The sequence below is a fragment of the Glycine max genome, chromosome 12, assembly GCF_000004515.6.
Source record: "Glycine max cultivar Williams 82 chromosome 12, Glycine_max_v4.0, whole genome shotgun sequence".
Taxonomy (NCBI): Eukaryota; Viridiplantae; Streptophyta; class Magnoliopsida; order Fabales; family Fabaceae; genus Glycine; species Glycine max.
Genome location: NC_038248.2, coordinates 37,296,916 through 37,323,701, shown reverse-complemented (window position 1 = coordinate 37,323,701; position 26,786 = coordinate 37,296,916). Strand labels below are relative to the sequence as shown.

Below are 26,786 nucleotides of genomic sequence, written 5' to 3'. Positions count from 1 at the left end.
ACATTCGCATCCATGTTAGTTTAGAAAAGCAGGAAATCCAACACATAAATACTTCCTGATTTGTTCCTCTAGAGACCCATGGAGATTCACTATAGACTATTCCAATTTCCAAAAGCTTCCATCCCCTATTATAACCCAATCATGCATGGCAAGTCAAGTGTGATGTAAAAAGAAAGTTACATGAGAAATGTAAGTTCTTAAAATTAAGTAAACCACATTCTCACAGTGGTATAATATTGGTTTAGCAGGACATATCACACAAAAATATGCAGGGCAAGATAGAGACAATATCAAATGGGTATGGAGATGTAGAAGTGAGGGAAGAGGCATGTAACACTAACATGACAAAGGTAAGTATGACTCACACCTAATGAGTTAAAAATAGACAGGATATCCATGCAAATTAGGTGGCCAAAAGAAATGACCATTTTTGCAACGGAGTTCATTTTAGTTTTACAACAGCTAATCTCCAGGATCAAATATGATTAAACCTAAGCTAACCATTAACAAGTACATGCGCTAAAAAATTTAGCCATGTCCCAATGTACATCATGGGGAAGGAGGGGAAGAACTTATCCCCGATTCACCTTCCCCATTCTCATGCTTTACAGTTAAGGATAAGGAAATGGGCTCCATATCAACATCATCTTCTGCACCTACCCCCGAGTTACTTGGTGAAATCATGGACTCGTTTGCAGACACTGCCATTGACGAACCACAATGATTCGCAACCGGAGAATCTTTGGAAGATTCTTCAGAGAAACTGGAAACTGAAACATTGGGAAAGTTGAGACGGGCACAGGAACCGTACATTGCCCTGGCCGCTTCATCATATGCAAGGGCAGCTCCAATGGCAGTGGGGAAAGTACCTAGCCAAAGCCTATTGCCTCTGTTTGGCTCTCGGATTTCAGCAACCCACTTTCCCCAAGTCCTTTGCCTAACACCTCTGTAGTTACACCGCGAGTTCTCAGGGCCCCCTTTACCTTTCATGCACCCCTTCTTCGATCCCTTGGCAGGAACTTTGCGAACTGGCTTATCCGCATCACTGCTGGAATCAATCTGGGCATTATATTCTTTCCATTTTGCCAGTATCTTAGCCAGGGACTTAGATCCATCCCCTTTGTTATGGGTTTTCGCTAACATCTGCATGCAATTCAAGTTGCACTATGTAATAACCAACAAAATCTACAATGTTAACATTAAAACATAACAACACATAATCATGCATCTGCCAAGAAAACAGGCCCTCAAGCTTTTGTGTGTGTTCGGGTGAGTGTTTACAAAATTAATTTTGATGGAAATTGATTTTGAAGTGATGTGATTTCTGTCCGGAAGTGTTTATTCTTAATGCAAGTCAGTAGTAAAACTCAGTATAAATTTTGTTACCCAACGCAAAAACTACCAAAATTTGTTCGAACTCAAAATCAATTTGAAACTCAGAATCAATCCCTCAGTGGAACCAAACATGTGGACATTTAGCTGATAATTCAACCTGCTTCTTCATAGCCCAATGTGAATACAAACAAGTACATAATCAATTCAAAGGTCACTCGCTATAACCCAATTTGTTAACCTAGCTCAAGTGAGAGCGAAACACAACCCTATTTATCATGTTAATAATTCAACAGCCCCTTCCATAACATGTCAATCTTGCCACCTTTCTAGAAATGTTTCTACTTTCTACTAGCCCAATTCTAAACTCATCAGTATAAACAATACGAAAATTTTCAAAACAATATCTAATGCAAATGCAATCCAGTGATTAGTTCCCCTGATGGTACCATTACAATTGGGAATAAAAAAAAACAATAAATAAAAATAACTATAAAAAAAATCAAAGGGGTAAATTACAAACGAGAGAAAATTAACTAAAACAAAAACCCTTTCTTTGAAATCAAGTAGAGATGTGAAGAATAACGAAAAGAAGGTGAAAGAGGTAAGAAACCTGAAAGGATGCTGAAAAGTTGAAAGCTTTAGTACATATGTGTTGCGGGGCGCATCTCTGGTTGGGGAGGGGAGGGGAAGATGACGAAGAAAACAGAGATGTGCTCTTCCAACAAACACCGACAACTAATTAGGGTTCACCAGCCGCTTCATTCATCATTTTCGAGGATATACAAACAGACAGACAATGAAGTTAATAATACATGTAGCAAAAAAGAAAAATAATATTACCTCCATTTCTTTTTAACAGTAATAATAGTAGTAGTATTTTAAAGGAGGTATCTATTTTTGTTTATAAGTTATTTTAAAATTTTAATTAGATGGAAATTAACATTTTTAGTTGTATTTTTAATTTAAAAATAGCAATAGTTATTATTTTTTCCTTAACAAAAATTAATTATGCAAGAATATATATATATATATATATATATAATAAATTAAGAGTTTATCGATAAATTTAAAATGAAGTTTATTTTAACATATTAATTATACTTTAATTTTTTATAAAAAAATTAACTAACGGATAAAGGAACAAAAAATTGTAATGATTTAACAAAATATTATTATTATAGTTATTATTGAAAGTGACATAGATAAAAAAAAAATCGCTAAAGTAATGATAATCGCTGAGATATCCGATGAGAAAATAAAAATATAAAGTATTTAATTGAAAATACTTTAAGTTAATTTTATAATATATATATATATATATATACACATAATTTATTTAATATATATATTTTAAAACAATTAAAATATTTAATAAATTATATAATTACACTTTAACTGATATTTAAGAACATTTTTTAATTAAAAAATACAAATAACTAAAACTAATTTAAATTTATCAAGTAATAGCCCATAAGAACTAACAGATCACAACAGTTGCATGCAACTTTAAGCAAATTAGCAAACAAAAAACAGTGTCTGGAACATGAAAAAGGAAATAAATAGTATAAAAAGTTGCACTCAAAAGCCCAACTTTGAAATTATTTTTCAAAATTTATTAATTTTTTTTTACATAAAATCATATTTTAAAAACATAGGTGGTATTTCCTATATTTTCTCTTTTTATTTCCAGTTGTTAGGATGTCGTAAAGAAAATAGCATTGTTTGTTAGTTAACATTTACCAATAAATTAATAAGAGAAACAAGTCAAATAAAGACCACGTTGTTAGGTGAGGAGTCCAAACCATGGTATTTTTTTTTTAAGAAGAGTGTTCAGTGGCTCAAGTAACGTGAGTTATACGAGATGTTTAGAGGACACTTTTATAATAAAAATAAAATGGACAAATTAAGAACAAAGGATGGAAAATGGGATAAAATATATTTGGTTGTTGTTTGAATTTGCATACTTCCCTTTTATATATGAGTTGTATTAACCAATCTATCTTAATGACAGCTGATGCCAATATTAAAACGGATAAGATCCATTGGCCACATCGACCTCACCTACAGTGGTGCTAGTTAAAGGGCATGCCACGTTTGTTGAGCTGCACTTTACTGCTGAATCTGTTTTATCCAAAAGCTCAAATTTAGAGAAACTCATTCACAAACCACTAACAAAAGATCCACTGTGCATGGTTTTTCCTTCTATTCTTAAGTGATTGTTCGGTTGAAAAAAATAAATTATTATTCAAGAATAAATTTTGAAAAAATAATATAGATTTCATATCTCTTTTTTTTATTTTAAAAATATTTATTTTTAATTTTCTTTCGTTTTTTTCTTTTTCACACAACCAAACAACCCTTTAGGTTAAGGATTGTAGGTCACGTGTGTATGTATTAGCATGGGACCCCATTCTAGTCCAAGGAGCTGTGTACGGTCCAGAAGCAAGGAAAATATTTGACAAGACAATGACGAGAGAAGGTCATAAATTTTTTTTTAAAGAAGTTTATTGAAGAATCTCAGTCGATGATTAATCTTAATTGGTGAGGTTTTTGATACGAGTGCATTGTGAATTTTTTATTTCCTTGAGCTTCATTCAACTCTTATTCGGGTTCGACTTTGTCTCAAGCTTTAACAATAGTGTCCTCATGGGATTTGGGGTTAAGTGGGTCGAATGAATAAGTACATATTTTATTTACAGTTTAAATTACCATGGTGTGTGTTTCAATGTAATTCAACAAATAAAAATAAAAGTAAAGTAAAAGCAATAATTTTAATTCTTTTACAAAAAAAATATCTTTGTCTTAAACATACTTTTTTTACATAATTTTCAAACATATACTCAATTGTCACACCTAATTATTTTTCAACTTTTAATTTATGTTATGTATTTTATTGTTATCTAAAGCTTGGATTTGTGTCAGACATAACTTGATCAATATAATAATAATAATAATAATAATAATTTATATCTATTAATAAAAAATATTCACATTTCTTGTACATATTTATTATTTTTAATTTATCATTTAATTACTTTTAAAAATCACCCCACGATTATAAATAGTTATTGTACGATAATTTTTTAATATAACAGTTATTTAAAATCAGTTTAAGTAAAATAATAATAATAATAATTAAGGCATGGAATACCTATTTTTCAACTTTAACTTGATCAATCTCTCAGTAGAAGAATTTTTAACTGTGGCAATTTTGACTTTGATGTGGTCTCAATTTTATATATATATATATATATATATTAAGGCTCTATTTTATATATGTGAAGCGACTTTTTGTAAATATATTTGGACTAAATGTCTTGGGGTCTTTAGTTTTGGGAAGTCCACTTCAACTATAAAAGCTAACATGTTCTCTCAAAACCTAATATATTTCTCATTCGTCTCTTGTTTTTCGCTCTCTTTAGTGATTGTGTCATCACAATTGCCAACGGGAGAAGAATAGAGGATCGTCGTTTTCATCACTTTATTTTGATAAATGCATAATCAATGTAAGGGGAAATGAGACATTTTTTTTCTTGCATGATAATTTCTATTTTTAATTGTTAATTTAGGCATTTTGTTTGTGAATTTGTACTAGTCCCCTTTTGATACTATTTAGGGATTTTAATAAATTGTTTCAACTACACATTTGAATTTTTGTGACAATCTGTGCTTCCGAGAATTTTACGAATTGCAATGATGGTGAATTGTGAAATTTCGAGTCTATATATATGCAACTAATTGAATTTGGTCTTCTACACATTATACAATTGTTTTTCCTTCGAATTATGAACTTCTTGTGCCTTGCTTTTCATCCCATTGGCTTTTACTTATTTAATTGAATTGTTACGGAATTGTGTACCTTGTCCCCTTCACGTTAATCATATAGATAGACAGAGAAATATGACCCTTGCCTTAATTATATGATAGGAAATCAAAACTCCACCCGTTTAGTTTTTTTTAAAAAAAAATCTAACTCGATTAGTTTATTTAATGTTCATGTCATAGAGAATAGTTTCAAAACTTCAAGTACTTCACTACTCTAATTTTGATCTAAATTATTGAATTTATTATGCAGTAATTTTTGGTTGAATTCTAGTGTATTGTAGTATATATAAATATTGGATTAGATTGTGATTTGATTCGAATTACAATGTTCAAATTCTTGTGACTGAACTTCTCGTGCTTGAATTTCGTGTAGTTTGCATTTTAATATAATTAGTGTATATGCATATATGTTTTCGATAAAATCCTAATTTGTAGTATAAATTTATTTAGTGATACGGCTGCACAATTCATTTTAGATTATAATTTTATATATGATATATATTTTAGATTATAATTTTATATATGATATATATTTACTTAAGTGTACTTTAGGAAATTCTTACATTTAAAAATATGTATTCATATTATTATAATTTTTCATATATTTAGAAGCTTTGAAGTAAAGTATATTTTATTATTTTTATTATTATACATATAAATAAATATATAATTATATGATGTATTGTTTTTTATTCCTAATTGATGCGTATGATTTTGTAGTGTTATTATGAGATGATTTCGAAAGTTATTGTTATGTTGGAATTATTATACATAAGTTGATTAAATATCTCCTTGGAAGAATCTTCGGGCTGGAAACCAACATTACTCCCTAAGATCTAGGGGTCTTCAAAATTTAAATCTTGGGTCCCACACTGCCTGGATTATTCATCTTCTCAATTACTAGTATTCGTTATCTTCCCCAAAATTCTCGATTCTGTATAATCTATAATTACCAAACAATATCTAAACAAATCTGACTAGTTCTCACTTGGTCAAAATTTTAGAAATAAAGGAACATGAAGGGCCATGTTAATAGAAAAAAAAATTGGATGGCAATGATGACCAAACAAGGAAATAAAAGAATTCACATAAGGCTAAGGGCAGATATGTTAGAACGTGAAACATGAAGAACATGTTATGTTAATTAATGGTAGTTGGTTTCTCTTGAATGGTGAGGGTGATGAACACACTCAGCAGGTACAACGGGGAACCTAGCAGTGTCGGCGCAATAATCATACAGCATATGGTTAGCCCTAACCCACATAAGCTGGTGGCTCTGGTGCAAGTTCAGTTCAGACAACGTTGGTTGGTCCCACCAGTACTTGTTGTCCTCGCTGCTGCTACATTTCTTAGCGCTATCTGCTGACGTCACCGGCACGGGGCACTCGCACGCGTCAATTTGGAAGTCCTTGTAGGTAGCAACGAAGGGTGCGTGGCTCCAATCTGTCTTCACACGACCACCCTGCGTTGCCCAATCGTCTGCGTTCCAGATGGAGCTGTACACGCCCATGGCTTGGTCCTTCGGGAAGGGAATGCCCTTGTGTTCCAGATTCGTGTGCACCCTTATTGGCGTCTCATCCACTAGGAAACTGTACATTGAGATAGATATACTTTCAATGATAGAATTTTTAACTTGATTGTATTCAAAATATAACATTTAATAACATAAGGATGACTTAATGATATAAAAATTATGTGTATGTAAGATTCCTTTTCCTCTTGGGTTTTACCATGAGTTTGTGTTTTTATAATTGAATGGGGGACACGATGAGGCTCAACTGACAAAAGCATGCAGTATCGGGTTTTATTGACAGCTTTTCGGGCTATGTAAAAGAGTCCAGGTTCAACTAACATTACTTTTACTTAGTACACGAGTAATTACTAATATAATTACTTAACTAGTTATTTAATGTTTAGGATAATGACCGTGTTTAATTAATTAAGTGGGACTTACACAACTTGGCGCTGGTTCCAGAAGATGGAGTAGGTGTGGAAGTCCTTGGTGGGGTCGAACCAGAGGTTGAGTCTCTGCTCCCTGTTGCCAACGCCATTCACATACACGTTGGTTTGGACTGAGTAAGGTTCACCTGTGGTGTTGCCCAGAAACTCGAAATCAAATTCGTTGTGAGTTGGGCCGTCTGATGACATCTGCATCACATAAAATGAAAATGATCATCAATGTAAGATGTCATCAATTATTGGTCTAAGCAGGTCACGGTCACGGTCCCTTGTAAAGGTCATTAAGGTCAATATAAAGTGGAATAAAGAGAATTTATATGATTATTAGGTTGATCTATGTCAAAATGAAGGGATCCATCGTAGTCATAAACATGTAAGTACTTCTAAAGTTTCTTATCTATTAAATAAATAAATATGTTATACAATTTTAAGATACTATATATATTTACGGTTGGATTTAACATTTATTTTATAAAATACGGAGTAAAATGAGAATATAATAATAGGATAGTAGTAGTATAAAGTTACGCTAAAAATATTAGATCGTGGCTCAAATGTGGAGATAGGGACAGAGACAATAAATGCAAGAATCAATTGGATGTATGCACATTCACGGGTTGAAATGAAGTAGGTAGCTGACACTAATGGCTCTGGTAATAGTCAATTCATCGATTGTAATAGGTCATGACTCTCTCTAGGGTTGTCTGCACTTGAGAAACGCTCAATACATTGAGTTGAATATGTAAAATATTAAATTAAATAGGGGACTCGTAAATTATGTTCATTGATAACTATGCACTATAGTTAGTTGCTAAAACAACAAAAGAGCATCATGAGCAAATTTGTTCTTAAAAAAAAAAGATAAAAGAATTCACTTACATAGAAAGCAGTGACAGTTCCAGCAGAGTCACCCTCCACAAGCTTGAGCAGGATGGTCACTTTTCCAAACATATATTTGCTCTTAGATCCAAATCCAGCACCTGCAATGTCCCAAAAAGGTAACATGTTTAGCTTAAAATAACACACAAATGATTTGTTGCAATGGTATTAAATGGACCGTTAAGAACCAGATCTAACAAAAAAAAATGTTGTCTAAAATTAGATAATGGTCTGTTAACAATAACATTACTAAACAGGTCTTCAAAGAAACCAGAAAATGGTTAATTACCAGAATAGTTATCAAGTTTGAGTTTGAGGAGTTCTCCTTCATGGATGAAATGGTCCATAGCCCAACTGGGCTGGAAGAGTTCATCAAACTTGGCAGAGGCAGCCAACCCCACCAACAAAAGTCCCACAAACACTCCCAACATCTTGGACATTGGAAACAATATAGTTGCTAAAAGTCCACAAAGAAGAGAGAAAATAACAAAAATAGAGACAAATTTCTATGCAACTCTGAGTTGATGAGAGTGAAGTGAAGCTTCTACAATTCTACTACCCAATGCCTTTCTCTGTGAGGGCTCACAAAAGAGGCCTGTGGGCTTTAGGTGTTATTTATAGCCCCGTTCATTCGCTCCACGTAGAGAAGGAGTGTGCGGGGTTTCAAATTCCAAGGAATGAACGAACAAAAAAACATAGATTGATATGAGATTAAAAAAATATAGCCGTTAAGATGGCAGTGATAGCTGGCCAAAGCTGTTCACAGAAAGTGGGTACCACAAGAATGATGCAGATCTAAGCCAATAAAGTCTCGCCACGTGGAGAAAGCCAGCTGGGGATCTTAATTGAACAGTTGTCACCTGTATGAACATAACAATCTCGTGCTTTTCCTTTGTACCCGTTGGGTCCCCCCTATCCCTTCAAACATGGAGGGGTTCTAGCCTTTTTTTTTTTTTATCATACACCAAAAACAAGTTTTTTTTTTAATCATAAATTTGAACTTAAATAGCTGTAAAAATTATTTTAACAAGTTATATCAATAAACTTGTTAAAATAATATTTTTTTTAACTTTAACTTGATTAATTTTTCAGAATCAATGAGTCAATATAAAATTTTCTATTAAATATATATTTTTTTTTTAATTTCGCAAGTTGTACTGAAATTTTTAACTCAAATGTTACATGCACATTTATAAACTACATTGCAAAATATTTTAGATATGTAAAAAATATTTAATAATTCATTTAACAGAATGGTAGAAACACATTCTTACAAAATATTTTCAACATATTTTTATTATTAAAAATAAATATAATATTATTTACAATTTATTTTATGTAAAAGTATATTACATAATAATATATTAATAACATTCCTTGATTCATTAGTGCTTTTAAAATTGGAGTGGGATATCTACTTTTGTTTGTCCGTTTTTGCCTTTGCTGACAGCATTTCCAGCTGGACAGTGGAAAGCACAATTATACAAAGGGACCAATTCATCTTTTCTTATATTCACTCATCAATTCCCTCTTCGGGTTAAATGGTACTATATTTTATGTATTGAGATCGGTGCATTGTGTTTATTGGGAATCTACATTATGCTCAATATGTTGAGGTGAGAATATGCATTTGAAAAAGTTGTTTTTATATAAGGATAAAAAAGGATTTAAATATTTTTTTATAAATATAATATTTTCTTCATATATAAAATTACATAAATATTTAAATAAATGCTAACAACACAGTGTTAATACATTTTTTAACTCTCTTATTATTTAAAATTTATTAAAAATCATAAATTTTAATATCTCATTTTTCATTTAACGAGTTTATATTATGATATTGTAATTTTTAATAAATTTTAACTAATAGAATAAATGTCAAAATAGTTGTGTTAAAGAATACATTATTATCACTTCTCAAATATTTTTAATAAAAACATCTGAAAGAATATTTTAAAATTTGTTAGTACACCAAAATGCATTCCTTTAAATTTCACAATTATTTAATAAGTAGCATATTGCCTAGAGTAGGTAAAAAAAAAAAGGATAATGCCTCTAGAATTTGATGAAAGTGAACATGTATTTTTTAGGGTAACTCTTACCACTGGAATTGGAAGGACCATTCTTATGTATAAAAATTAAGGTATCATGTTGATCTCGTTTGGTAAGGGAAGAGTAATAGCTCCTTCAATCCCTTGAAGACGACCAAAGATTTGAAATGTTAAAGAAGATGATATTAAAACATAACACCTTTAACAATATATGTTTCCTTCGATAAGGGAAGATTGTTTGCCAATTACAAGGGAATGTTCCTTGATATCATTCTTTTTTATAAACGCTCCTTGAGATTGTGAGTCCAAATTTGTCAAATGAGTAAAAAAGGAAAGGATAGTTAAAGGAATAATATATCTTATTCTAAATTGTTATGTTTTGTTACAATTATGAACTGTAATGTCATGATTGATTAGCTTAAATACTATGTGCATATATGCTTTATATGATTTTTTGTGACCCTAGGACATTTATGGGACCTTTCGTTTGATTGGTTTATTCTAACTGTTTTAGACACAAAGAAAAGGTATAGAAGACTTTGGAAACACATTCATAATCTATATTGCTTGTCTTTATAATTTTTGTTGAGACCTTTATTTTATGGGATTTGTTTACCTCCCGCGTTAGGATGTTTTTCCTGGACGTTCAGAATAAAGGAAGAATTTTTGTACCCAGTAATCAAGATTTCTGAAAATTATCATTCTTAGTTATGACTAAAATGTACTTGGTTGGTCAAAATTATTTTCAGAAATATTTATATAAGTTTTCTAAAATCAAAGAATAAATAATATTTTTTTTTCAAAAAAACTTTAATTATTTTATCATATTAAATAATTTAATAAAAGAGTATTGTGATACTTTATTGTAGTAATTTCTTTTACTCAGGAAAATTAAATCTTCACCTCCTTATAAGAAATATTTTGTAGCAAATATGACTGAAAAATATTCCGGAAAAATATTATTTTTTGGAAATGTTATTCTTTAAAAAGTAAATCAAATATGAGAAATAATTTTTTTCACCTTCAGCTTCACGAAAAACTAAAAATAATTTAAGACCTGTATTTCATTTAAATTTTTGAAAGACATTTTGGATACATTTAGAATAACATTTATGTTTGGGTTATAAAAATTTATGAAATATTATTTTATATTTAATATGTTCCGCGTTTATATGAAACTAAGCACGAACTAAAAAAAATCATTATAAAATTATGAATGAAATTAAATAAAAAAAATAGATTAACAAAATTTTCTAATTCTTAATAAATTATAATTTATAATAAAAAGTGTATTTAAAAGCCTAAAAAGGTATGTTAGGTAAATTTAGTTTGTGCATATGTCTCTGGCTTTAGCTCTCGTATACCATAACTATTTGTTATGTTCTAGTCATATAAACTCGTGTCTAATGCACTTGTCGAAGTGAAATTAGTGCTTTGGCTATTAGGATTTATGAGTATAAAAACAATAGGAAGGAAACAGTAACCCTATGTTAGGTAGGAAGCAAACAAAATGAGAGAAGAAAGAAAATTTTAAAATTTTGTATCATGAAATTAACTTGTTTTAAAAAACAAATTTCTTCAACCAAACAAAGAAAAAAAAATATTGTCTTAGTGTATTTTCTTTCCTTTCACTCCCTCCAAACCACTTTAAAGGATTGAACAAAAAAGGCACCAGCAAAGAACACCGTACCAAAACAAACCACGACAATTTTTTTTTTTGTTTCCATCTTTTTGTTTGGGCCAAGCTCCAACTCCCCACTCTCAGCCTAATGAAGGGACTTGCTATATCCACTTTAGTCTTTACTTATCCACTCTCCTTTTCAATTTGTCTTCCAAAAACGCCATCTTTCAAAAAAATACATTCCCTTGTTGATAATTTTGAAAAATCAGCCATGAATTTTAAGGTTCAAACTTGCTATGAATTTTAGCATTCTAAAGATGTCAAAGGTTCTAATTCTAAAATCTCATGTGTAGACATAAAATAGAATCAAATAATTTAAAAAACACTAATAGAAGTGCTAAACAAACATAATTGGAATGTTTTCTTGAATAATGTTAGATGCAATACACCAGACTTGCTCACTACCTGCGAGCCAACTCTGAATATATGTATAATAAAGAACCAAATTCACCCTAATGACAGCACAATGTAGGAGTTACAAGATTAGAAGCATCTAGTGTTGCGGTGGATGTTTCATCATTACTTCTCTCTCCAACTACCTAAGACTTCTCTTCAAAATCCGAGTCCCACATTCAATATCCGAAGGTCTCCAATGTGTTGTTTGGGTGCAAAAATTAAGGGTTGCATGAGGTTTTCTTCGGGGGTGGTGATTTTCTCAAAACTATCTATAGGGGAGTGTATTTTTAAAATAGGATATTTTTAGAAAACAAATTAAAAAGGAGAATGAATATAACAAAGAAGAGAAGTGGATATAGCAACTGCCCTAAAGAATCGAGAACGAAGGCCCCTAAAGTTTGTTCACCATCCTTATTTCCTTTGTTTACTGAGGCCTTTTCTTCCTATATCGTGTAAATTTTTCCCATATTTAACACTTTTATTTTTTTCAAAATTATTCCTGCTAATAAATAAATAGATTTGCAATCCATATCCCTTAAATTTTTTAAGAAAGTATTTTTAATATTTTTTAATAAATTTAATTATATTTTTTTATAATTATTACATTAAGTAAGTTTCTGTTTTTGGTCTTATTATAATTAATTTTAATTTAATAATATTATATATATATATATATATATATATATATATATATATATAAATTTTAAATAAAAATCATAAATTTAATAAAAATTTATATATGTAAAAAAGTAATTATTAGATTAAAATTAATTGTCACAAAATTTATTATGTAAATTTTTTGTGCATTAAATATATATTATAAATTTTAGTGTTATATATAATAATATTAATTATTTTATAACAAAACTAATATATTAGTTCAGTTGGTTAGAGTGTTATGCTAGTAATGTAAAAGTTATAAATTTGAGTCTTACCTGAACCATTAATTCATAAAATATATTTTTAAAGAAAATTAAAAAAAATCTGACAGTGTTGGAGGTGTAATGGGCCTGTGCATAGATCAAGGGAGTTGGCCCGAACCAATTGGTCCCAGTAAATTTTTACTTGAACCAAATTTAATATGTTGGCAAGTAATAAAAAAAAAGACTAACTAAAAACCTGGTTAGATTAATCTCTAAATTAACGCTATGCAACTCTTTATTTTATTTTTTAAGGTAAATCTTTATTTTATTTCATACTCTTATCATTGTAAAGGATTATGTGTCAAAAACAATGTTCATTCACACAAAATAAAATTGTAGCAATAATCACGTTCATAATTGAATGATAGTGCAAATATTATTTACACTATTAATGCTTGGACTATTCTTTCAGTATTAGCATGGTTATGTGGGTATCAAATCCTTGTTAACAAAAATAATTACTAGATAATTGGTTTATAATTTCTAAAAAAAATTATAAAATGAATGTGTACTCTTCTTTATATAAATTCAATTGTTTAACTAGTCTATTATTTTTTTATAAGCATATGTTATGGTGAATCGAGGAAGTCAACCCATCACTAAAGAAAAAATTAAAAATTTATAAATTTGAATCAAATAACATGATTGATATCACTTTCATCTTGATAGTTGATAGAGGGTGTAAATAGCAATGCTTGCACATGATCATCAACCGTAAGCATGCTTTGATAATCTCCATGTTGATAAATAACTTGAGAAGTTCTAGCCATGTTGAGAGAAGCCCTCATAACGGACAAAGGAAGAGTGGTTGTGGTTGTGGTCATGGAAAGACCATTTAGCTCAGGCCATAAATTCTTTATGAGTTTCCTTATATGCCTCCTGGCAACATTTTCATCTGAAATATTATTTTCTGTCATGAGACATTGTATGCTACAAGCATTATCACCTCTCTCTTGCTCATCCTGAAAGTGAAACATCAACAACTTCTCATCCTAATGTCGGTTTTCTTGTAATTAATATTTCAGTAATCGAATTAACTTTTTTAGCTAAATTGTAATAAGGATACTTAGGAACTATAGTACCTATGTTATCAAGTAAATTAGATGTGAATCAATTACTAACTTGAGAAAATAGATGTGTATGTAAATGTATCAATATAAAGTGAGATACCCTTGAGGTTCCTAAGTCGTCCCAAAGCCTAAGAATTTCCCCAGAGCAAGAAAAAAGCCTTGGATATGGTGGATTCATCATGGAAATGGTTTCTTTTGAGAAGTCATCCCCAATGAGAAAAGATGCATGCACCAAGGCCAGGTATGATCCTGAAGAAATCACCCCATTATCCAAATATTGTTGAAAAGTTGGCACATATTTGTTGTTGAACCATTTGGCTTCTTTAAGATAAGCTTCAATTAAGTCTATCCACTGCACCAATTAAGCAACAGTCTCTCGTTAATCTTTTACTCTTCACCATGGTTCCATAATTGTTTTAATTTAAAAGGATAGCGATATTCTTACTGTTCTTTTCAAACAAGCAACTACAGTTTGGCCGTGGTCTTTCTGAATTTTGTATGCAATTTCATGGGTGGTGTTGTACAATGCCATATAACATATTTTCATATATTCAGGTAGTTGCTCCATCACATCAAGATCCCACCTGTAAATATCACTAGTATCAAATTTAATTTTTAATTTGGCTACTTGAGTTTAATTCAAAGAAATTCCAGATACAAACCTTTTGATTGCCTTAGTAAAAAGAATAAGTTCATCTAATGTTCCATAAGTGTCAAACATATCATCCAAAACTTGTAAAATGCATATGGCTTTTGCAAGTTCAATGCGGCAATTTGAATAACGTGGTTCTGGAAAAATCCCCAACACCCATAGGAAGCATTCTCTTGGTCCATCTCTTCCAAAACCAAGTCTTTCAATAAGTCCCAACTCTTTCCACCACCTAATCAAAACAAAGAAACAATCTTATGTTCCAGATTTAAAGCATTTTCATATAACAATAAATTGAAAATAGTAAGGATAAAATTGGGAAAACAATTTGCAAAATTAAGGGCATGTTTGATTTCCTTCTCATTTTTTAGTTTTAAAAACTATTTTCTAAAAACAATTCAACATTAATCAACAATCAATTTCTGATCTAAAATCTATTATGTTACAAAAATTATTTTCAAAATAAATGTTTTAAAACTCAAAAATTAAAATTAATTGGGAGTTTTTTTTTCTCATTTTCTTATGTTATTTTGTAGTCATAGCTCTAGTTTGTGGGTCATTAGATGTGGTGCTACATGTAATGAGACATGGACTATATATGTCGATTTTGCATAAAATTATTTATAAATTCAAAAATTAAAAATAATTTTTGAGAATAGAAATCAAACAAATCAAGCAGTACTAGCTGACAAGATATTTGAATGTAGATGAGACATATACTTTCTCTAATCTTATATATATATATATATATATATATATATATATATATATATATAAGAAAAAAAATTCGTTTCTTGATCTCAAATATAGTAAATTTTCAATTAATTTTATCTTATTTAAAATTAATTATTATTTCTAAAATACTTTTTATTAGTTTTAATAACTTTTTTAATTTCTGATAATAAGTTTTATTGAAGAATAAGTTAAAAAATGATTTTTTTAATTGAAATTGATGCAATTAAATACAATTAACTATTTTTTAATTAGCCTAAAATATTTATTTCCTTATATTTACGAGAGGATCGGAGGAAGGATCATTGTATATTCTTCTAAAGTCTATCTTAATTTCCATTTTAACTTAAACCAACCACACCCTTGGTCCAACTATTTGTTATTACGATTCTGTTGAAAACAAAATTACCTCGAGATCTCTGCTAATTCTTTTTGGTGCATCGATTGAATCATGTCATAGTCTAGCCTTGCCAATTCTAGAAGAGCGGGTATTTGGTTGCTTGCTTGGCTATATTCTACCATGAAGTTTTTGGCTTCCAACCGACCCATTCTTAGGTGCCTTGGAAGCTTCAAGGCTTCGACGACTATACTTCCTACTTTAGGGCTTAGGTCTGAGAGTGACTGACACAAATGAGCCCTTGAGTAATCCATTGCTTGTTGTAGTACTTCTTCGCCTTTTGCACCTAAATATGATGCCTCGTACAAACTTAACATGCCCCAAATGTCTCTAGTGACAGATTCCTTGAAGTTTCCACTTTGATCCAAAAATTTGTTGAAAACATCTATAATCAATCGACAATACATAATCAAATTAGCATATTTGGGTAACAACATCAGCATTTAGGTAGATAGTTACCAATATAAAGGCTAAATGAAAATGTAATCCATGAAGAGAGGGTTGTGAACATTTTTTTTATTATACATCTTTAATATTCAAACAACATAATTCAAGGAAGGTAAAAAAATGAATAGAATTGAATTCTCTCATGTTTAAATAAGCACAAACAACTTAAACAAGTTTACTATATAAATGCAACGCAAATAATGGTGAATCATGCTATAATTAATTTTGTATGTAATTTTCTTATTCTCTTGTAGCATTAGGGAGAGGAGAATAAGAGACAATCAAAATTCAATATAATGTCCATTTAAATGGCTAATAAGTGTACCGGAACATGTAGGCCAGCCATAATGCCTCAGCAAGCGAAATTGAAGAGATGTGGCAAAAAGGTCTTCCGCAGCGTTCCAATCCCCTATCCTTCCAAGTTGTAAGTTGATTTCTTTTTCAAAATGGTGCTCAATTCCTAACCTTTGGATGGTGTCAATTATCTCCAATGTTCTCAATGAATCACTTGAGTTTAACAATGCCTCTTGGCTTTTTCTTTTAACTTGATCGAAATCTTTCATCCCAGGATAATAAGTTTGACTAGGCACCTGCTACCACCAACACGAGGAAATCAAACCAAGGGAAAATTGTGAAAATTATCAAAGTGTATTCCTAAAACACCTTAAAACAAGCAAATTTATTCTCCCACTTTTAAATTATTTTTTAATTTGTTTTTTTTTTCATGGAGACGCGAATTCCCCTTTTGATGGATTTTGCAACACTTCACACAAAAATCATTAGTACAATATTGATATATATATATATATATATATATATATATATATATATATATATATATATATCGTTCATACAAATAAAAAGGGAGGAAAAACATTAAAAACAATGTAACCCTTAAGGTTGAAATCAATAAATTAAAAGTTATCATCATATATGTATGTCGAAGGTGGTTTTGGTTGAAATTTGTTGGATTAGAGCCACGGCCATCATCAATAAATTAATTAAAGTATTTTTATGGGCATATCTCCACATGACATGTTTGGTGATTATTAACTCCTAATCCCGCATTACTGGTGTTTTGTCTTTACACGTTTCAAGCGTTTTCTAAGAAAAGGAAAGGATGAACCACATTTTAACTCGACATTCCCTATTGCAATGACTTTGAGTTTTCAAGGGGCAGTAACAGGCTTGGAAATTGATAGCGTATTTAGTTTCACATTTACTTTGTCTTCAACGTGAATCTACAGTACGTGCTGCATGTGTTTTCTTTATTTAGAAAGAGACGGGTTTTTTTCCTTCTTTATTTGCTACACTCTTCTTTTCATCTCAAAAAAAAAAAAAAAACTCTTTTCTTTTAATTTCCCGTGCCTTTTTAAAAATATTTATCTATCCTAAATTATTTATGTTTTTAATAATACATGTATTTAGTATAAGAAATAAATACACTATGAAGTATTCAATTAATAACTTATAAAATAAAAGATATTTTAATCAAATGAAATTCTTTAATTTTATCGTGTAAATTGATAAAATCAATTATTTTTTTAGTAGAGATCAGAATTATTTGTTATGCGAGATAATCTTACTCAAGTTGCCTAAGACCAATCACAATTTAAAAATTATATAAAAAATGACAGCATATCTACGTCATCTATAACAATAACAATATTGCCAATTAATACATTCCTTTAGTCTTCACATTTTGTCAAAATTATTTTATCCATTATTTACTTTCAAAAATTACCCACTACTTCCTTACACTTTCTCTCATATGATTGCCAATAAAAAAAAAAAAAAATCCTTTTAATTCCTTAAGAATAAGGCTACTGGTTGGTTAGCAAGGTCATCCTCTAAAAAAAAGGAGACTGGTTAGCTAGATCATTTTCTATTTAACTTTTATTCTTTTTACCTCTTTCTTAAAATAAATTGAGACTAGAACTAATGTTGCCACACAACTAAGTTTTGAAGATCTTCATGCTTTAGAAGGAGAAAGCATTGTAAAAATAGTAATAGTACCTTCTCACTGAAAGCAACGGACTTGATGGATAATTTATTTGGCACCATCCCTGGTTTTGATGTTTGCAACGACAAGTTCCATGGTTGATACATAGATGGCCTTGAATTGTGACTAGCAAGTGAGATTGTAAACGATGAAACTCTAAGTTCTGTAATTGCCATTACATTTGAAGACATATTGACGCGTCAACTATGGGTATATGATTGCACTAAAAGACTAGTTGGCACCATAGAATGGCTTTCGTTGCGCTTTTATAAAAGAAGAGATACGTTCAGCTCCTCTCCACACTATTGCATCTTGCCAAAGAGTCGTTTTTCGTTTAAAATTAATAAAATTATATCATTATCAATTTTGACAAATAAAACTCATTTGTAAAATATAATTTCAATTAGAAAATTTTACAAATATTATTAGTTACAATATACATCTTTAGATTAAAAAGTTGAGAGGACTCAAAAGTATTTTTACTTCCAAAGCAACAAGTTTTTCTTCTCATTTTATGCATTGGAAAACACAGTTTTATATTCAAATTCATAAATATACTTTTGTAACTTCTTTAAACCAAAGATACCTATAGTCATTAAAACAATGTTACAACCATTCACTAGCTACTTTAAATTTAATATTTCATTTTATGTTTCGTTGATTATTTTATTTTATATTTTTGTTGAAGTACAAGTAATTTTCTTTTTTTTTTTCTTTTTAATTAAAGATTGTTCTGTTCAAACTAAATAAGATTGGCATGAGTAACAAAAAATTTCTTAAAAATATTTAATGAAATAGTATGCTCAAGATTTGAATTTCAAGTTAATAGTGTGTTAAACTTAAGAAACTCGTTCCATAAATTAAAAAAAAAAAACTTAAGAAACTCATACTAATTTATTGTGTGTAATGATGATACTGAAATTAGAATTTAAGATCGACCGCATGCATACAAACTATTTAAATCCTTCACCCCTTGATGACCCATCTAATATTCTAATAAATTAAAACTCGTACTAGGTTGTTTATAATTTTACATGTTCGTGATCTTATAGAACTTTTTTTTTATTCCATACCAACTAAACGTGACTCTGTTTGACCAATGACGCTGGTTACTAAAATAGTTATGCTTTGAAAGTTTTTAATAATACGTAAATAAATTTATTTAAGGCTATTTTGTTTACAGTTGTAGCATGCTGTATAATAGCAAACACGTGCTACAGGTTTTACTCAATTGTAGAAAAGTGGTCCAAGAAGACAGACCGCAGCCCTAATAGTGAAAGGCGTGCTGCACGTGGCCTGTACTTCCTTACCTTTACTTCATAGATAGAATCTGACGTAATTCACATATTCAAACCTAATTAAACTTTTCAATTGTTTCATTCTTTATTAAGGTTGTGATGGTATTAAAAATAATAAAATAAAAATTTATTGTTTGTTTAAATTAATATAAATTAAAAAAAAAAAATAAGAGGTTGGACAGGTTCACAGATTCGATTCAATCCGCTTATATCCCTAGTTTTTTTTTATACTTATTTACTCAAATTACTTGCTTATATTTATGTTATAAATGTAAAGCTTTCTTTTATTTATAATTTTAAATTGTAATTGAATAAAAAATAGTTATGCAATGCATGAATACTTGCTATTGTTATCTAATACTATTTAAGTTTAATAAATGTGTATTTTCAACATAATATTTTTACATCACTAACTAATAAAAAACTATATTTATATAATCATTAATTATGTCATTTAATTTATGTAAATTAGTTAATTGGATTTTAGAAGAAATATTAAATCTAACAGTTTGTTTTTTATTTTGAGATCATCTAACAGTTTGTTTAGAAGTATTTAAAGATACTTAATGTGAAAACTTTCCCGTAACCACCAGACCATATTTGCATAACACCCAATAATTGTGACAATCATTAATCATTCAAAACATATTGATAGAAATTTGATTTTCTAGTCATACTTATTAAGAAGATTTTATTAAAAGATGTAAAATTTTCTTTGATAATCTTTATATCTTAAGAATTAGTCTTATGAGGATTTTTAATTATGAGAATACTTTATCTCTAAAAAAAAGTAATACTATAAAAATTAGTACATTATCATTATAAAAAATAGTGCTTAAGAAATTTACATAAAACAGAGAAATAAAAGTTGCAGCCCAGGTACGTTAACAAACTACCACCTATGTGGGAAACAAATACTTTTGATGTCATTTGATTGACGCACAATAATTATGTCTATTATTATGAATGTGAATTCTCTCGTATTGATATACTTTTTGAATTTTATTGACTAAAGAAATACGACTTTGTGTTATAATTAGCTCAGCACCAATTAAGGATGTTCAAGAAATATTAAGAATTTTTGTTATATATCTCCTTAGAGAAATTAGTTTGGTTCATTTAAGGTTCTTGTAAAATTTGTATTTTAAATAGGTTAGGTAAGTTTGATTCATGAAATAAATAATTTTATTTTAAGATTCGTAATCAGTTTGGTTCATGAAATTAATGGACTTTTTTGTAAGATTAAAGTAAATGGACCAGTTGACGAACCTAAATATTAACTTAAAAAATATATTTTGTATAAAGTGAAAAATGTATAAAATTAAAAGAAAAAAATTGATTTTATTTTTTAAAATAAAATCTATCACATTAAAATATATCAATATGTTTAATATAACAAAATGATAATAACAACCTGAATTAAAAATTATAATTTTAACATAATAAATTAATAAACCTTATAAATTGGACTTAGGCATGTTGAAGGAATAGTTTGTAAATTCACAAATAAAGCCCATTCCGGACCCGGGAATTAATAGTTAGGTAGAATTTGGCTTAAATCAATTAATATGTTGCACACTTGCACATGTTTAGACCAATTTCTCAATTAGAATTAAGTATTGACTTGTCCTCGGCTGTGAATGCAATTGTTCCATTGAAATAAATGCATATTTTATAATAGACAATACTAACAAAGAAAAAATTACCTTTATTTTAAATATTATTTGAAAGCTCAGTAAAAAAAATTATTTGAAAGTTTATAATTTAAAAAAAAAAACTCTGAAGTAAAATATATTATGTACATATTTAGACTAGTCTAATTTAGGCCCCAAAGATTTTTCTTTTTAAATATTTTTTATAACAGAGTTTTTAAATTTTCAAAAAGTTGTTTAATAATTAATTACTTAATTGATAAATGTTTCGAACAAGGACGTGGGTTTTGGTATATTGATTAGATCCTCAACTACTTCAAATTATTTTGAGGGTGATAATCAAAGGCCAGCGATTGAGTGATTGTGGTAGACACGTACAAGCAGGACAGAACTAGTAATTTTGGTTAGGGGGACAAAAATTTAACACTTTTATTAAGAATGATTAGTAGTAATTAAACATTAGCTATTTTATATGCATTAATTTATCTATCAAATTAAAAACGATTTAAAACCAAAAATACATATCTAATATGTCATTAATCCAATAAACAACAGATTCGAACTTGGATGAAAAAAATCAATTAAGACCGGAGACTCCAAAAATATATAATTAAAAAATGACGTAAACATGAAATGATTATAGTTAAAATTAGTATGAGCAATTAAGTAATTAGAGCAATTAAAGTAATTAAACATATACTTTTCGATCTAAAGTATAAAAGCTATTGTCATAAATAAAATTTATAAAATGAAATAAAAGTAAAAGAAGAATATTGGTGCATTTTCAAACTGATGAACTATATTGGCTTTGAGGATAAAAATATTATAATATTATAAAGAAGATAAGGATAAGAAGAAAGAAAATGATGCAATACTTGAGGATACTTAGTTTCAAATTTACTCTGTTTCGGTCGGATGTGCGGGTTGTTCACTGTTCGTTCTGCGTTGGTTTTAAAAATAATATTGAGGGTTTTGTAACTTATTGATCTATTGCAGTTATGTTCAATGTATGGTTCCCTTATATAATCCTAGGCCCATAGATAGATAGCGTTACTGGGTGATCGTTCCTAGGATTATATCATCCTGGGCCTATTTGAGTAAGATTCTTTAGAAGCACTTCTAAAAAAAGAAAATAAGAAGAAAAAAGATGAGATGAATTTTTCCATAAGCAAAAATAAATTCTCCATGAGTTAATTTTTAGAAGCTCACCAATATAACTTCTCTAAAAGATGAGATGACATCTACAAATTAGCTAATGAAAAACTCATTTTAGCTAATGGAGAATCTCATTTCATTTTTTTCTTCTTATTTTCTTCTTCTAGAAATGCTTCTAAAAAAGCTTACACCCAAACAGGCCCTAGGTTAGATACACTGTCAGTGGAAACATGGCCATATGAATATATTATAATTATGTCATTGGGTTATGGAGAGAGAGAAATTTAATTAATCTGTCTTTGAATTTTGAACAATTATTCAAGACGTTGGGTGTGATTTAAACTATAAAACCAGTTCAAACCGCGATTATGATGTTTGCACTCGGTCCGTCCATGTTTAGAATAGATGGGGAAATGGGCATGTTCACGATATTTCCTTGTCCATCAAACTGAAAAAGGTTACATACTTTTCTTCAGTGAATAGTGTTCCAACTGATGTCTGATTGTTTTTACACTCTTATCTGTTGCACCGCTAGTTTTATTTAACTGAAGTTCACCTCTCGGATCCATATATTAAAAAATTCCTGCATGCCCTTTCTTTGGTTTGCTAATTGCCAACAGAAGAGGGAATTTTAATTGCTAGACAGCGGTTGGTAGCCATTAACACTGCATTACCATATATTGAAAGAAAACACATTTCCCATCATTGAATTCGTTTCATTGGTATCCAACTACCCATGTACACTTGCACCATTTCATTTACAAACACACTGAACTGCTAGTATCGGGCGTGATTATCTCAAAAGTCAGTGATCATGGGCCATGATCAACTATAAGTTGGTGGCATTAGCTTTGGTTAGGTTAGGTGCACCACAAGATTCTGTATGTACCGTGATGGTCACCGACTAATAGAACAAGTGAACTGAATTATAAAAATCCAGGTGTGAATAAATTATTTTTATGAAGTTACGTATTAAGCATAAAATATTTTATTAATGCAATGCTTGATGTTGACATAATTTCATTAATTTGTGAACTTAAGAGCCAAGATAAACAAAAGAGGAAAAGCGCAATTTCTTATTTAGGTTAGCCTAAAGTTAAGCTTAGCATGACTCTCCTGCGTTTCCAACAGTTGTTCATTGTTTGGTATTCAACAAGGAAAAAAGAATTAATGGTTTTTGGTAAACAGAGAAATAACTTTAGCTTCAACTTAATGGTTTTCTATCATTTTAAATAGGTGATTTTTTTAAATCAAGATATTTAGTTGTAATTTTGATTCTTCTATTTTATTAAAGTGAAAAATAAAAAAAAAGACTTTATAGAAGTTGAACTCATAACCTTTTATTTAAAAAATAAAGACATAAATCATTAAGAAACTTATTTTATTTATTTAATTTTACAAATATTATTTTATATATATCATTAGTCAAGAATTATTAATTTTTTAAATTATAAAAATTTATAAATTAAAATAAAATATTTAATATTTAACTTTACATGTATTTATTTTTATTTTAAACTTTATTTTAATATAAATTATTATATTTAAATTTTTTTCTTATTTTATTATAATTTTAAAAAATATATAAATGATATAAAACAAAATTAAAAATATTTCTGTCAATTATTTTTTTAAAGTTATAAACTTTTATCAATTTTTAAAATTAACAACTTTTGAATAATAATACATATAAAATAATATTTATAAAATAATAGAAGTATCTTAACTATTTATTATCTTATCTTTTAATAAAAAAAAATCATGATTTCAATTTGAAACGAGAGTTTTTCTTATGATATGGAAAGAAAAAGTACCTCAAGAAACAAAAAGTTACAATTGGAGAGTAACCGATAGAGGTTTCATACCATTTTTTGGATTTCTCTTGCATAGCACTCGGTGCTCTTCTATTTGTATTTGTTGGATCCATGGTACAACTTTTTTGCTTTACTACTGAAAAAATGTAATTTAGCAACGAAATTAGCGATTGAAAAGTGGTCGCTACTAGGACCAAAATAGTGATTGAATAGTTTCATCTCATTATGACTGAATTTATGACCAAATTTTTAAAATTAAAATAAAAAGTTAGGTCGCTATATATCTAGAGATACAAAAATATAGGCACCGAAATATACTTGAAGATAGCCACCAAATACGATTTAGTCACTATAAGATTAAATAATGTTTGAGATTAGCGACCAAATTAGTTATTGAAATTATTTTTTCTAAAAAATTAAAAAACTTAATTTTTAATTTATAATAAATCATAAAAATACATGATATACTTAAATAAATTTTATACTGGAAAATTATTGAAATTAATATATTAGTAATATTTTTAAATTTACAAACCAATATTTACAATATTTTATAAATAATATATATATATATATATATATATATATATATATATATATAATTTTTAATTATACTATGATAAATTTTAATAAAATTAACGAACCAATATTTATATTATTTGATTAAGATAAATAAATCATGCTTATCATCAATATTTTAATGTTTGTTTTGTGCAAAATAATTGTTTGTTTTATATAATTATTTAAAAGTTATAATAAATAAATACCCTTTATATATTATGAAAATATGTCATAATCAAATTTTGTAAAATTAAGTATTCTAAAATATATGACATAAGTGTATTACTAATGATTCATCAAGGTTCAATATGGTATAAGTGAAATTTATGCATTGATGAAGACCAAATTTGATTTTAGTACACTATGTGCACTAAGTAGGTCCAATAAGATATTCAAACTATAGTATTAATATAAGTTTTTTGTGATAATAGTTCAAAATTCAAATTTTACTCTTTTTAATTTATCATATTTTTATAATCTTATATATTATCTTTTAAAATATAATATATAAGATTAAATTCTATTTTACATAAATTAGAATGCGTATATTTATATAAATTTTATTTTTATATTATATATTACATTTATTTTTAAAATAATACTTGTGATTTAGTAAAAATATTTTTTTATCTATATTAAAATATTCATGTTATTTATTGTAATATAGATAAAAAAATATTGTCAATAAACCACATACATAAATATTTTCCAAAATAAAAATATAATCATTTTATTTAATTACATATCTTTACTATATAATTTAATTCATTACAAAAATTAAATACCTAATTAAATAAAGTTAAATATTAATAAAAAAAATATTATTATAATAAATAATAATAATAATTTTGAACTTTTTTTACATAAAACTTATTTCAATATTATATTTTGCATCAAATATCAAAATGAGCATGTGGATGTAGTGGTAAAGAAGTATGTCATTTTCTTTAAGAATCATGGTTCTAATCTTTTCTCAATTTTTTTTAAAATTCTTATTTGTTAAAAAAGATATTGATCAATTTTTTAGTCTAATCAGTCAACATTGGTATGGTAAGTTTCTCTCTAGAAGATGACAATTTTTTTTCATCATGTTGTGTCCATCATATTGGTCAACTTGGAGGGCCTCCGAAGCAACTAGATAACATGATAAGCAACTAAAGGTTAGCTTTTTTTATGCTTTTACTATTTCCTCAAGTTGTATTCTCATTTCATTTCTTAATGAATATGTTAAATTGGTATGAAAAACTATTTGAATCAATTTTTTTTCCAATAGTGTCATTACAATTAACTAAAAACTATCTCTCTCCATCAATTTATCCTTTATTTTTATATATTTAATTTGTTTAACTAATTATATCATTTCAATTAAAAAATAACTTTAAATTAAATTACTGAAAAGTAAATCAAACAAGAAAAAGAATTGAACATGAACTAATTAATGATAGAAAAGATGAGAAAATCCAATATTATTCTAAAAAAAAATTTAAAAGATGAGAATGTTGGAAACTTAACTAACAAGAGCTATTCTTTGATGTAATGCTAATGATTTTTCTCTATTTATAATTATTTCAATTTACACATGTATTTACTATTATACTCTAACTTTGGTCCCCCGCATGAAAGAGTCTAATTTATTTATTTTCACTCTGAAATCCCTTTCCTGAGCTAAAATAGTAAATTACATTGAGAATAAAGATGTATAAGAGGCCAAACAAATATCAATCTATCCCTAGTGATCACTTTATTTAAGTATCATTTCCCTGTTCTATTTGAAAATGACGTTTTCCAATGTTACCCCTAAAACTTACAATGCAAATAGGTGATCAAACCACAAGCAATAATATTAAGCAAAGAAAAGATAATATAAATATAATATTTATAAATGGACAGAAAGAGAAATTACATCAAGAGTAGTTGATTGTTAAGTTCCCAACAAAGAGAGTTTAGCCTCTCATTG

General features: G+C 28.4%; 3 protein-coding genes across 3 annotated transcripts; all 3 read right to left on the bottom strand.

The window, feature by feature from the left end:
* Window positions 1-316: 316 nt before the first annotated feature.
* LOC100527471 (DNA-binding domain-containing protein) lies at window positions 317-2,114 on the bottom strand. The gene is made up of 2 exons (NM_001249580.2): window positions 1,946-2,114; window positions 317-1,143 (listed from the first exon to the last, which is right to left on the bottom strand). The coding sequence occupies exon 2, from the start codon at window positions 1,141-1,143 to the stop codon at window positions 550-552; it is 594 nt and encodes a 197-aa protein (NP_001236509.2). The 5' UTR covers window positions 1,946-2,114; the 3' UTR covers window positions 317-549.
* A 4,099-nt stretch (window positions 2,115-6,213) lies between these two features.
* On the bottom strand, window positions 6,214-8,700 carry LOC100527891 (xyloglucan endotransglucosylase/hydrolase protein 9). Its single transcript, XM_003540279.5, has 4 exons — window positions 8,288-8,700; window positions 7,999-8,099; window positions 7,115-7,308; window positions 6,214-6,749 (listed from the first exon to the last, which is right to left on the bottom strand). Exons 1-4 carry the CDS (start codon window positions 8,436-8,438, stop codon window positions 6,305-6,307), a joined length of 891 nt encoding a protein of 296 aa, XP_003540327.1. The 5' UTR covers window positions 8,439-8,700; the 3' UTR covers window positions 6,214-6,304.
* Window positions 8,701-13,548: 4,848 nt separating this feature from the next.
* TPS15 (terpene synthase 15) lies at window positions 13,549-18,593 on the bottom strand. The gene is made up of 7 exons (XM_006593221.3): window positions 18,364-18,593; window positions 16,673-16,937; window positions 15,913-16,285; window positions 14,785-15,003; window positions 14,568-14,706; window positions 14,223-14,474; window positions 13,549-14,014 (listed from the first exon to the last, which is right to left on the bottom strand). Exons 1-7 carry the CDS (start codon window positions 18,538-18,540, stop codon window positions 13,685-13,687), a joined length of 1,755 nt encoding a protein of 584 aa, XP_006593284.1. The 5' UTR covers window positions 18,541-18,593; the 3' UTR covers window positions 13,549-13,684.
* Window positions 18,594-26,786: the final 8,193 nt, after the last annotated feature.

Coding starts and splice junctions, on each gene's coding strand:
- LOC100527891 (XM_003540279.5), bottom strand. CDS start 8,438: ATGTCCAAGATGTTGGGAGTGTTTGTGGGACTTTTGTTGGTGGGGTTG. Junction 8,100..8,287: donor CAAACTTGATAACTATTCTG/GTAATTAACCAT, acceptor GGGACATTGCAG/GTGCTGGATTTGGATCTAAG. Junction 6,750..7,114: donor TGGAACCAGCGCCAAGTTGT/GTAAGTCCCACT, acceptor CTCAATGTACAG/TTTCCTAGTGGATGAGACGC.
- LOC100527471 (NM_001249580.2), bottom strand. CDS start 1,143: ATGTTAGCGAAAACCCATAACAAAGGGGATGGATCTAAGTCCCTGGCT.
- TPS15 (XM_006593221.3), bottom strand. CDS start 18,540: ATGTCTTCAAATGTAATGGCAATTACAGAACTTAGAGTTTCATCGTTT. Junction 15,004..15,912: donor GAATTAGCAGAGATCTCGAG/GTAATTTTGTTT, acceptor TGTTTTGATTAG/GTGGTGGAAAGAGTTGGGAC. Junction 14,015..14,222: donor ACGACTTAGGAACCTCAAGG/GTATCTCACTTT, acceptor TTTCACTTTCAG/GATGAGCAAGAGAGAGGTGA.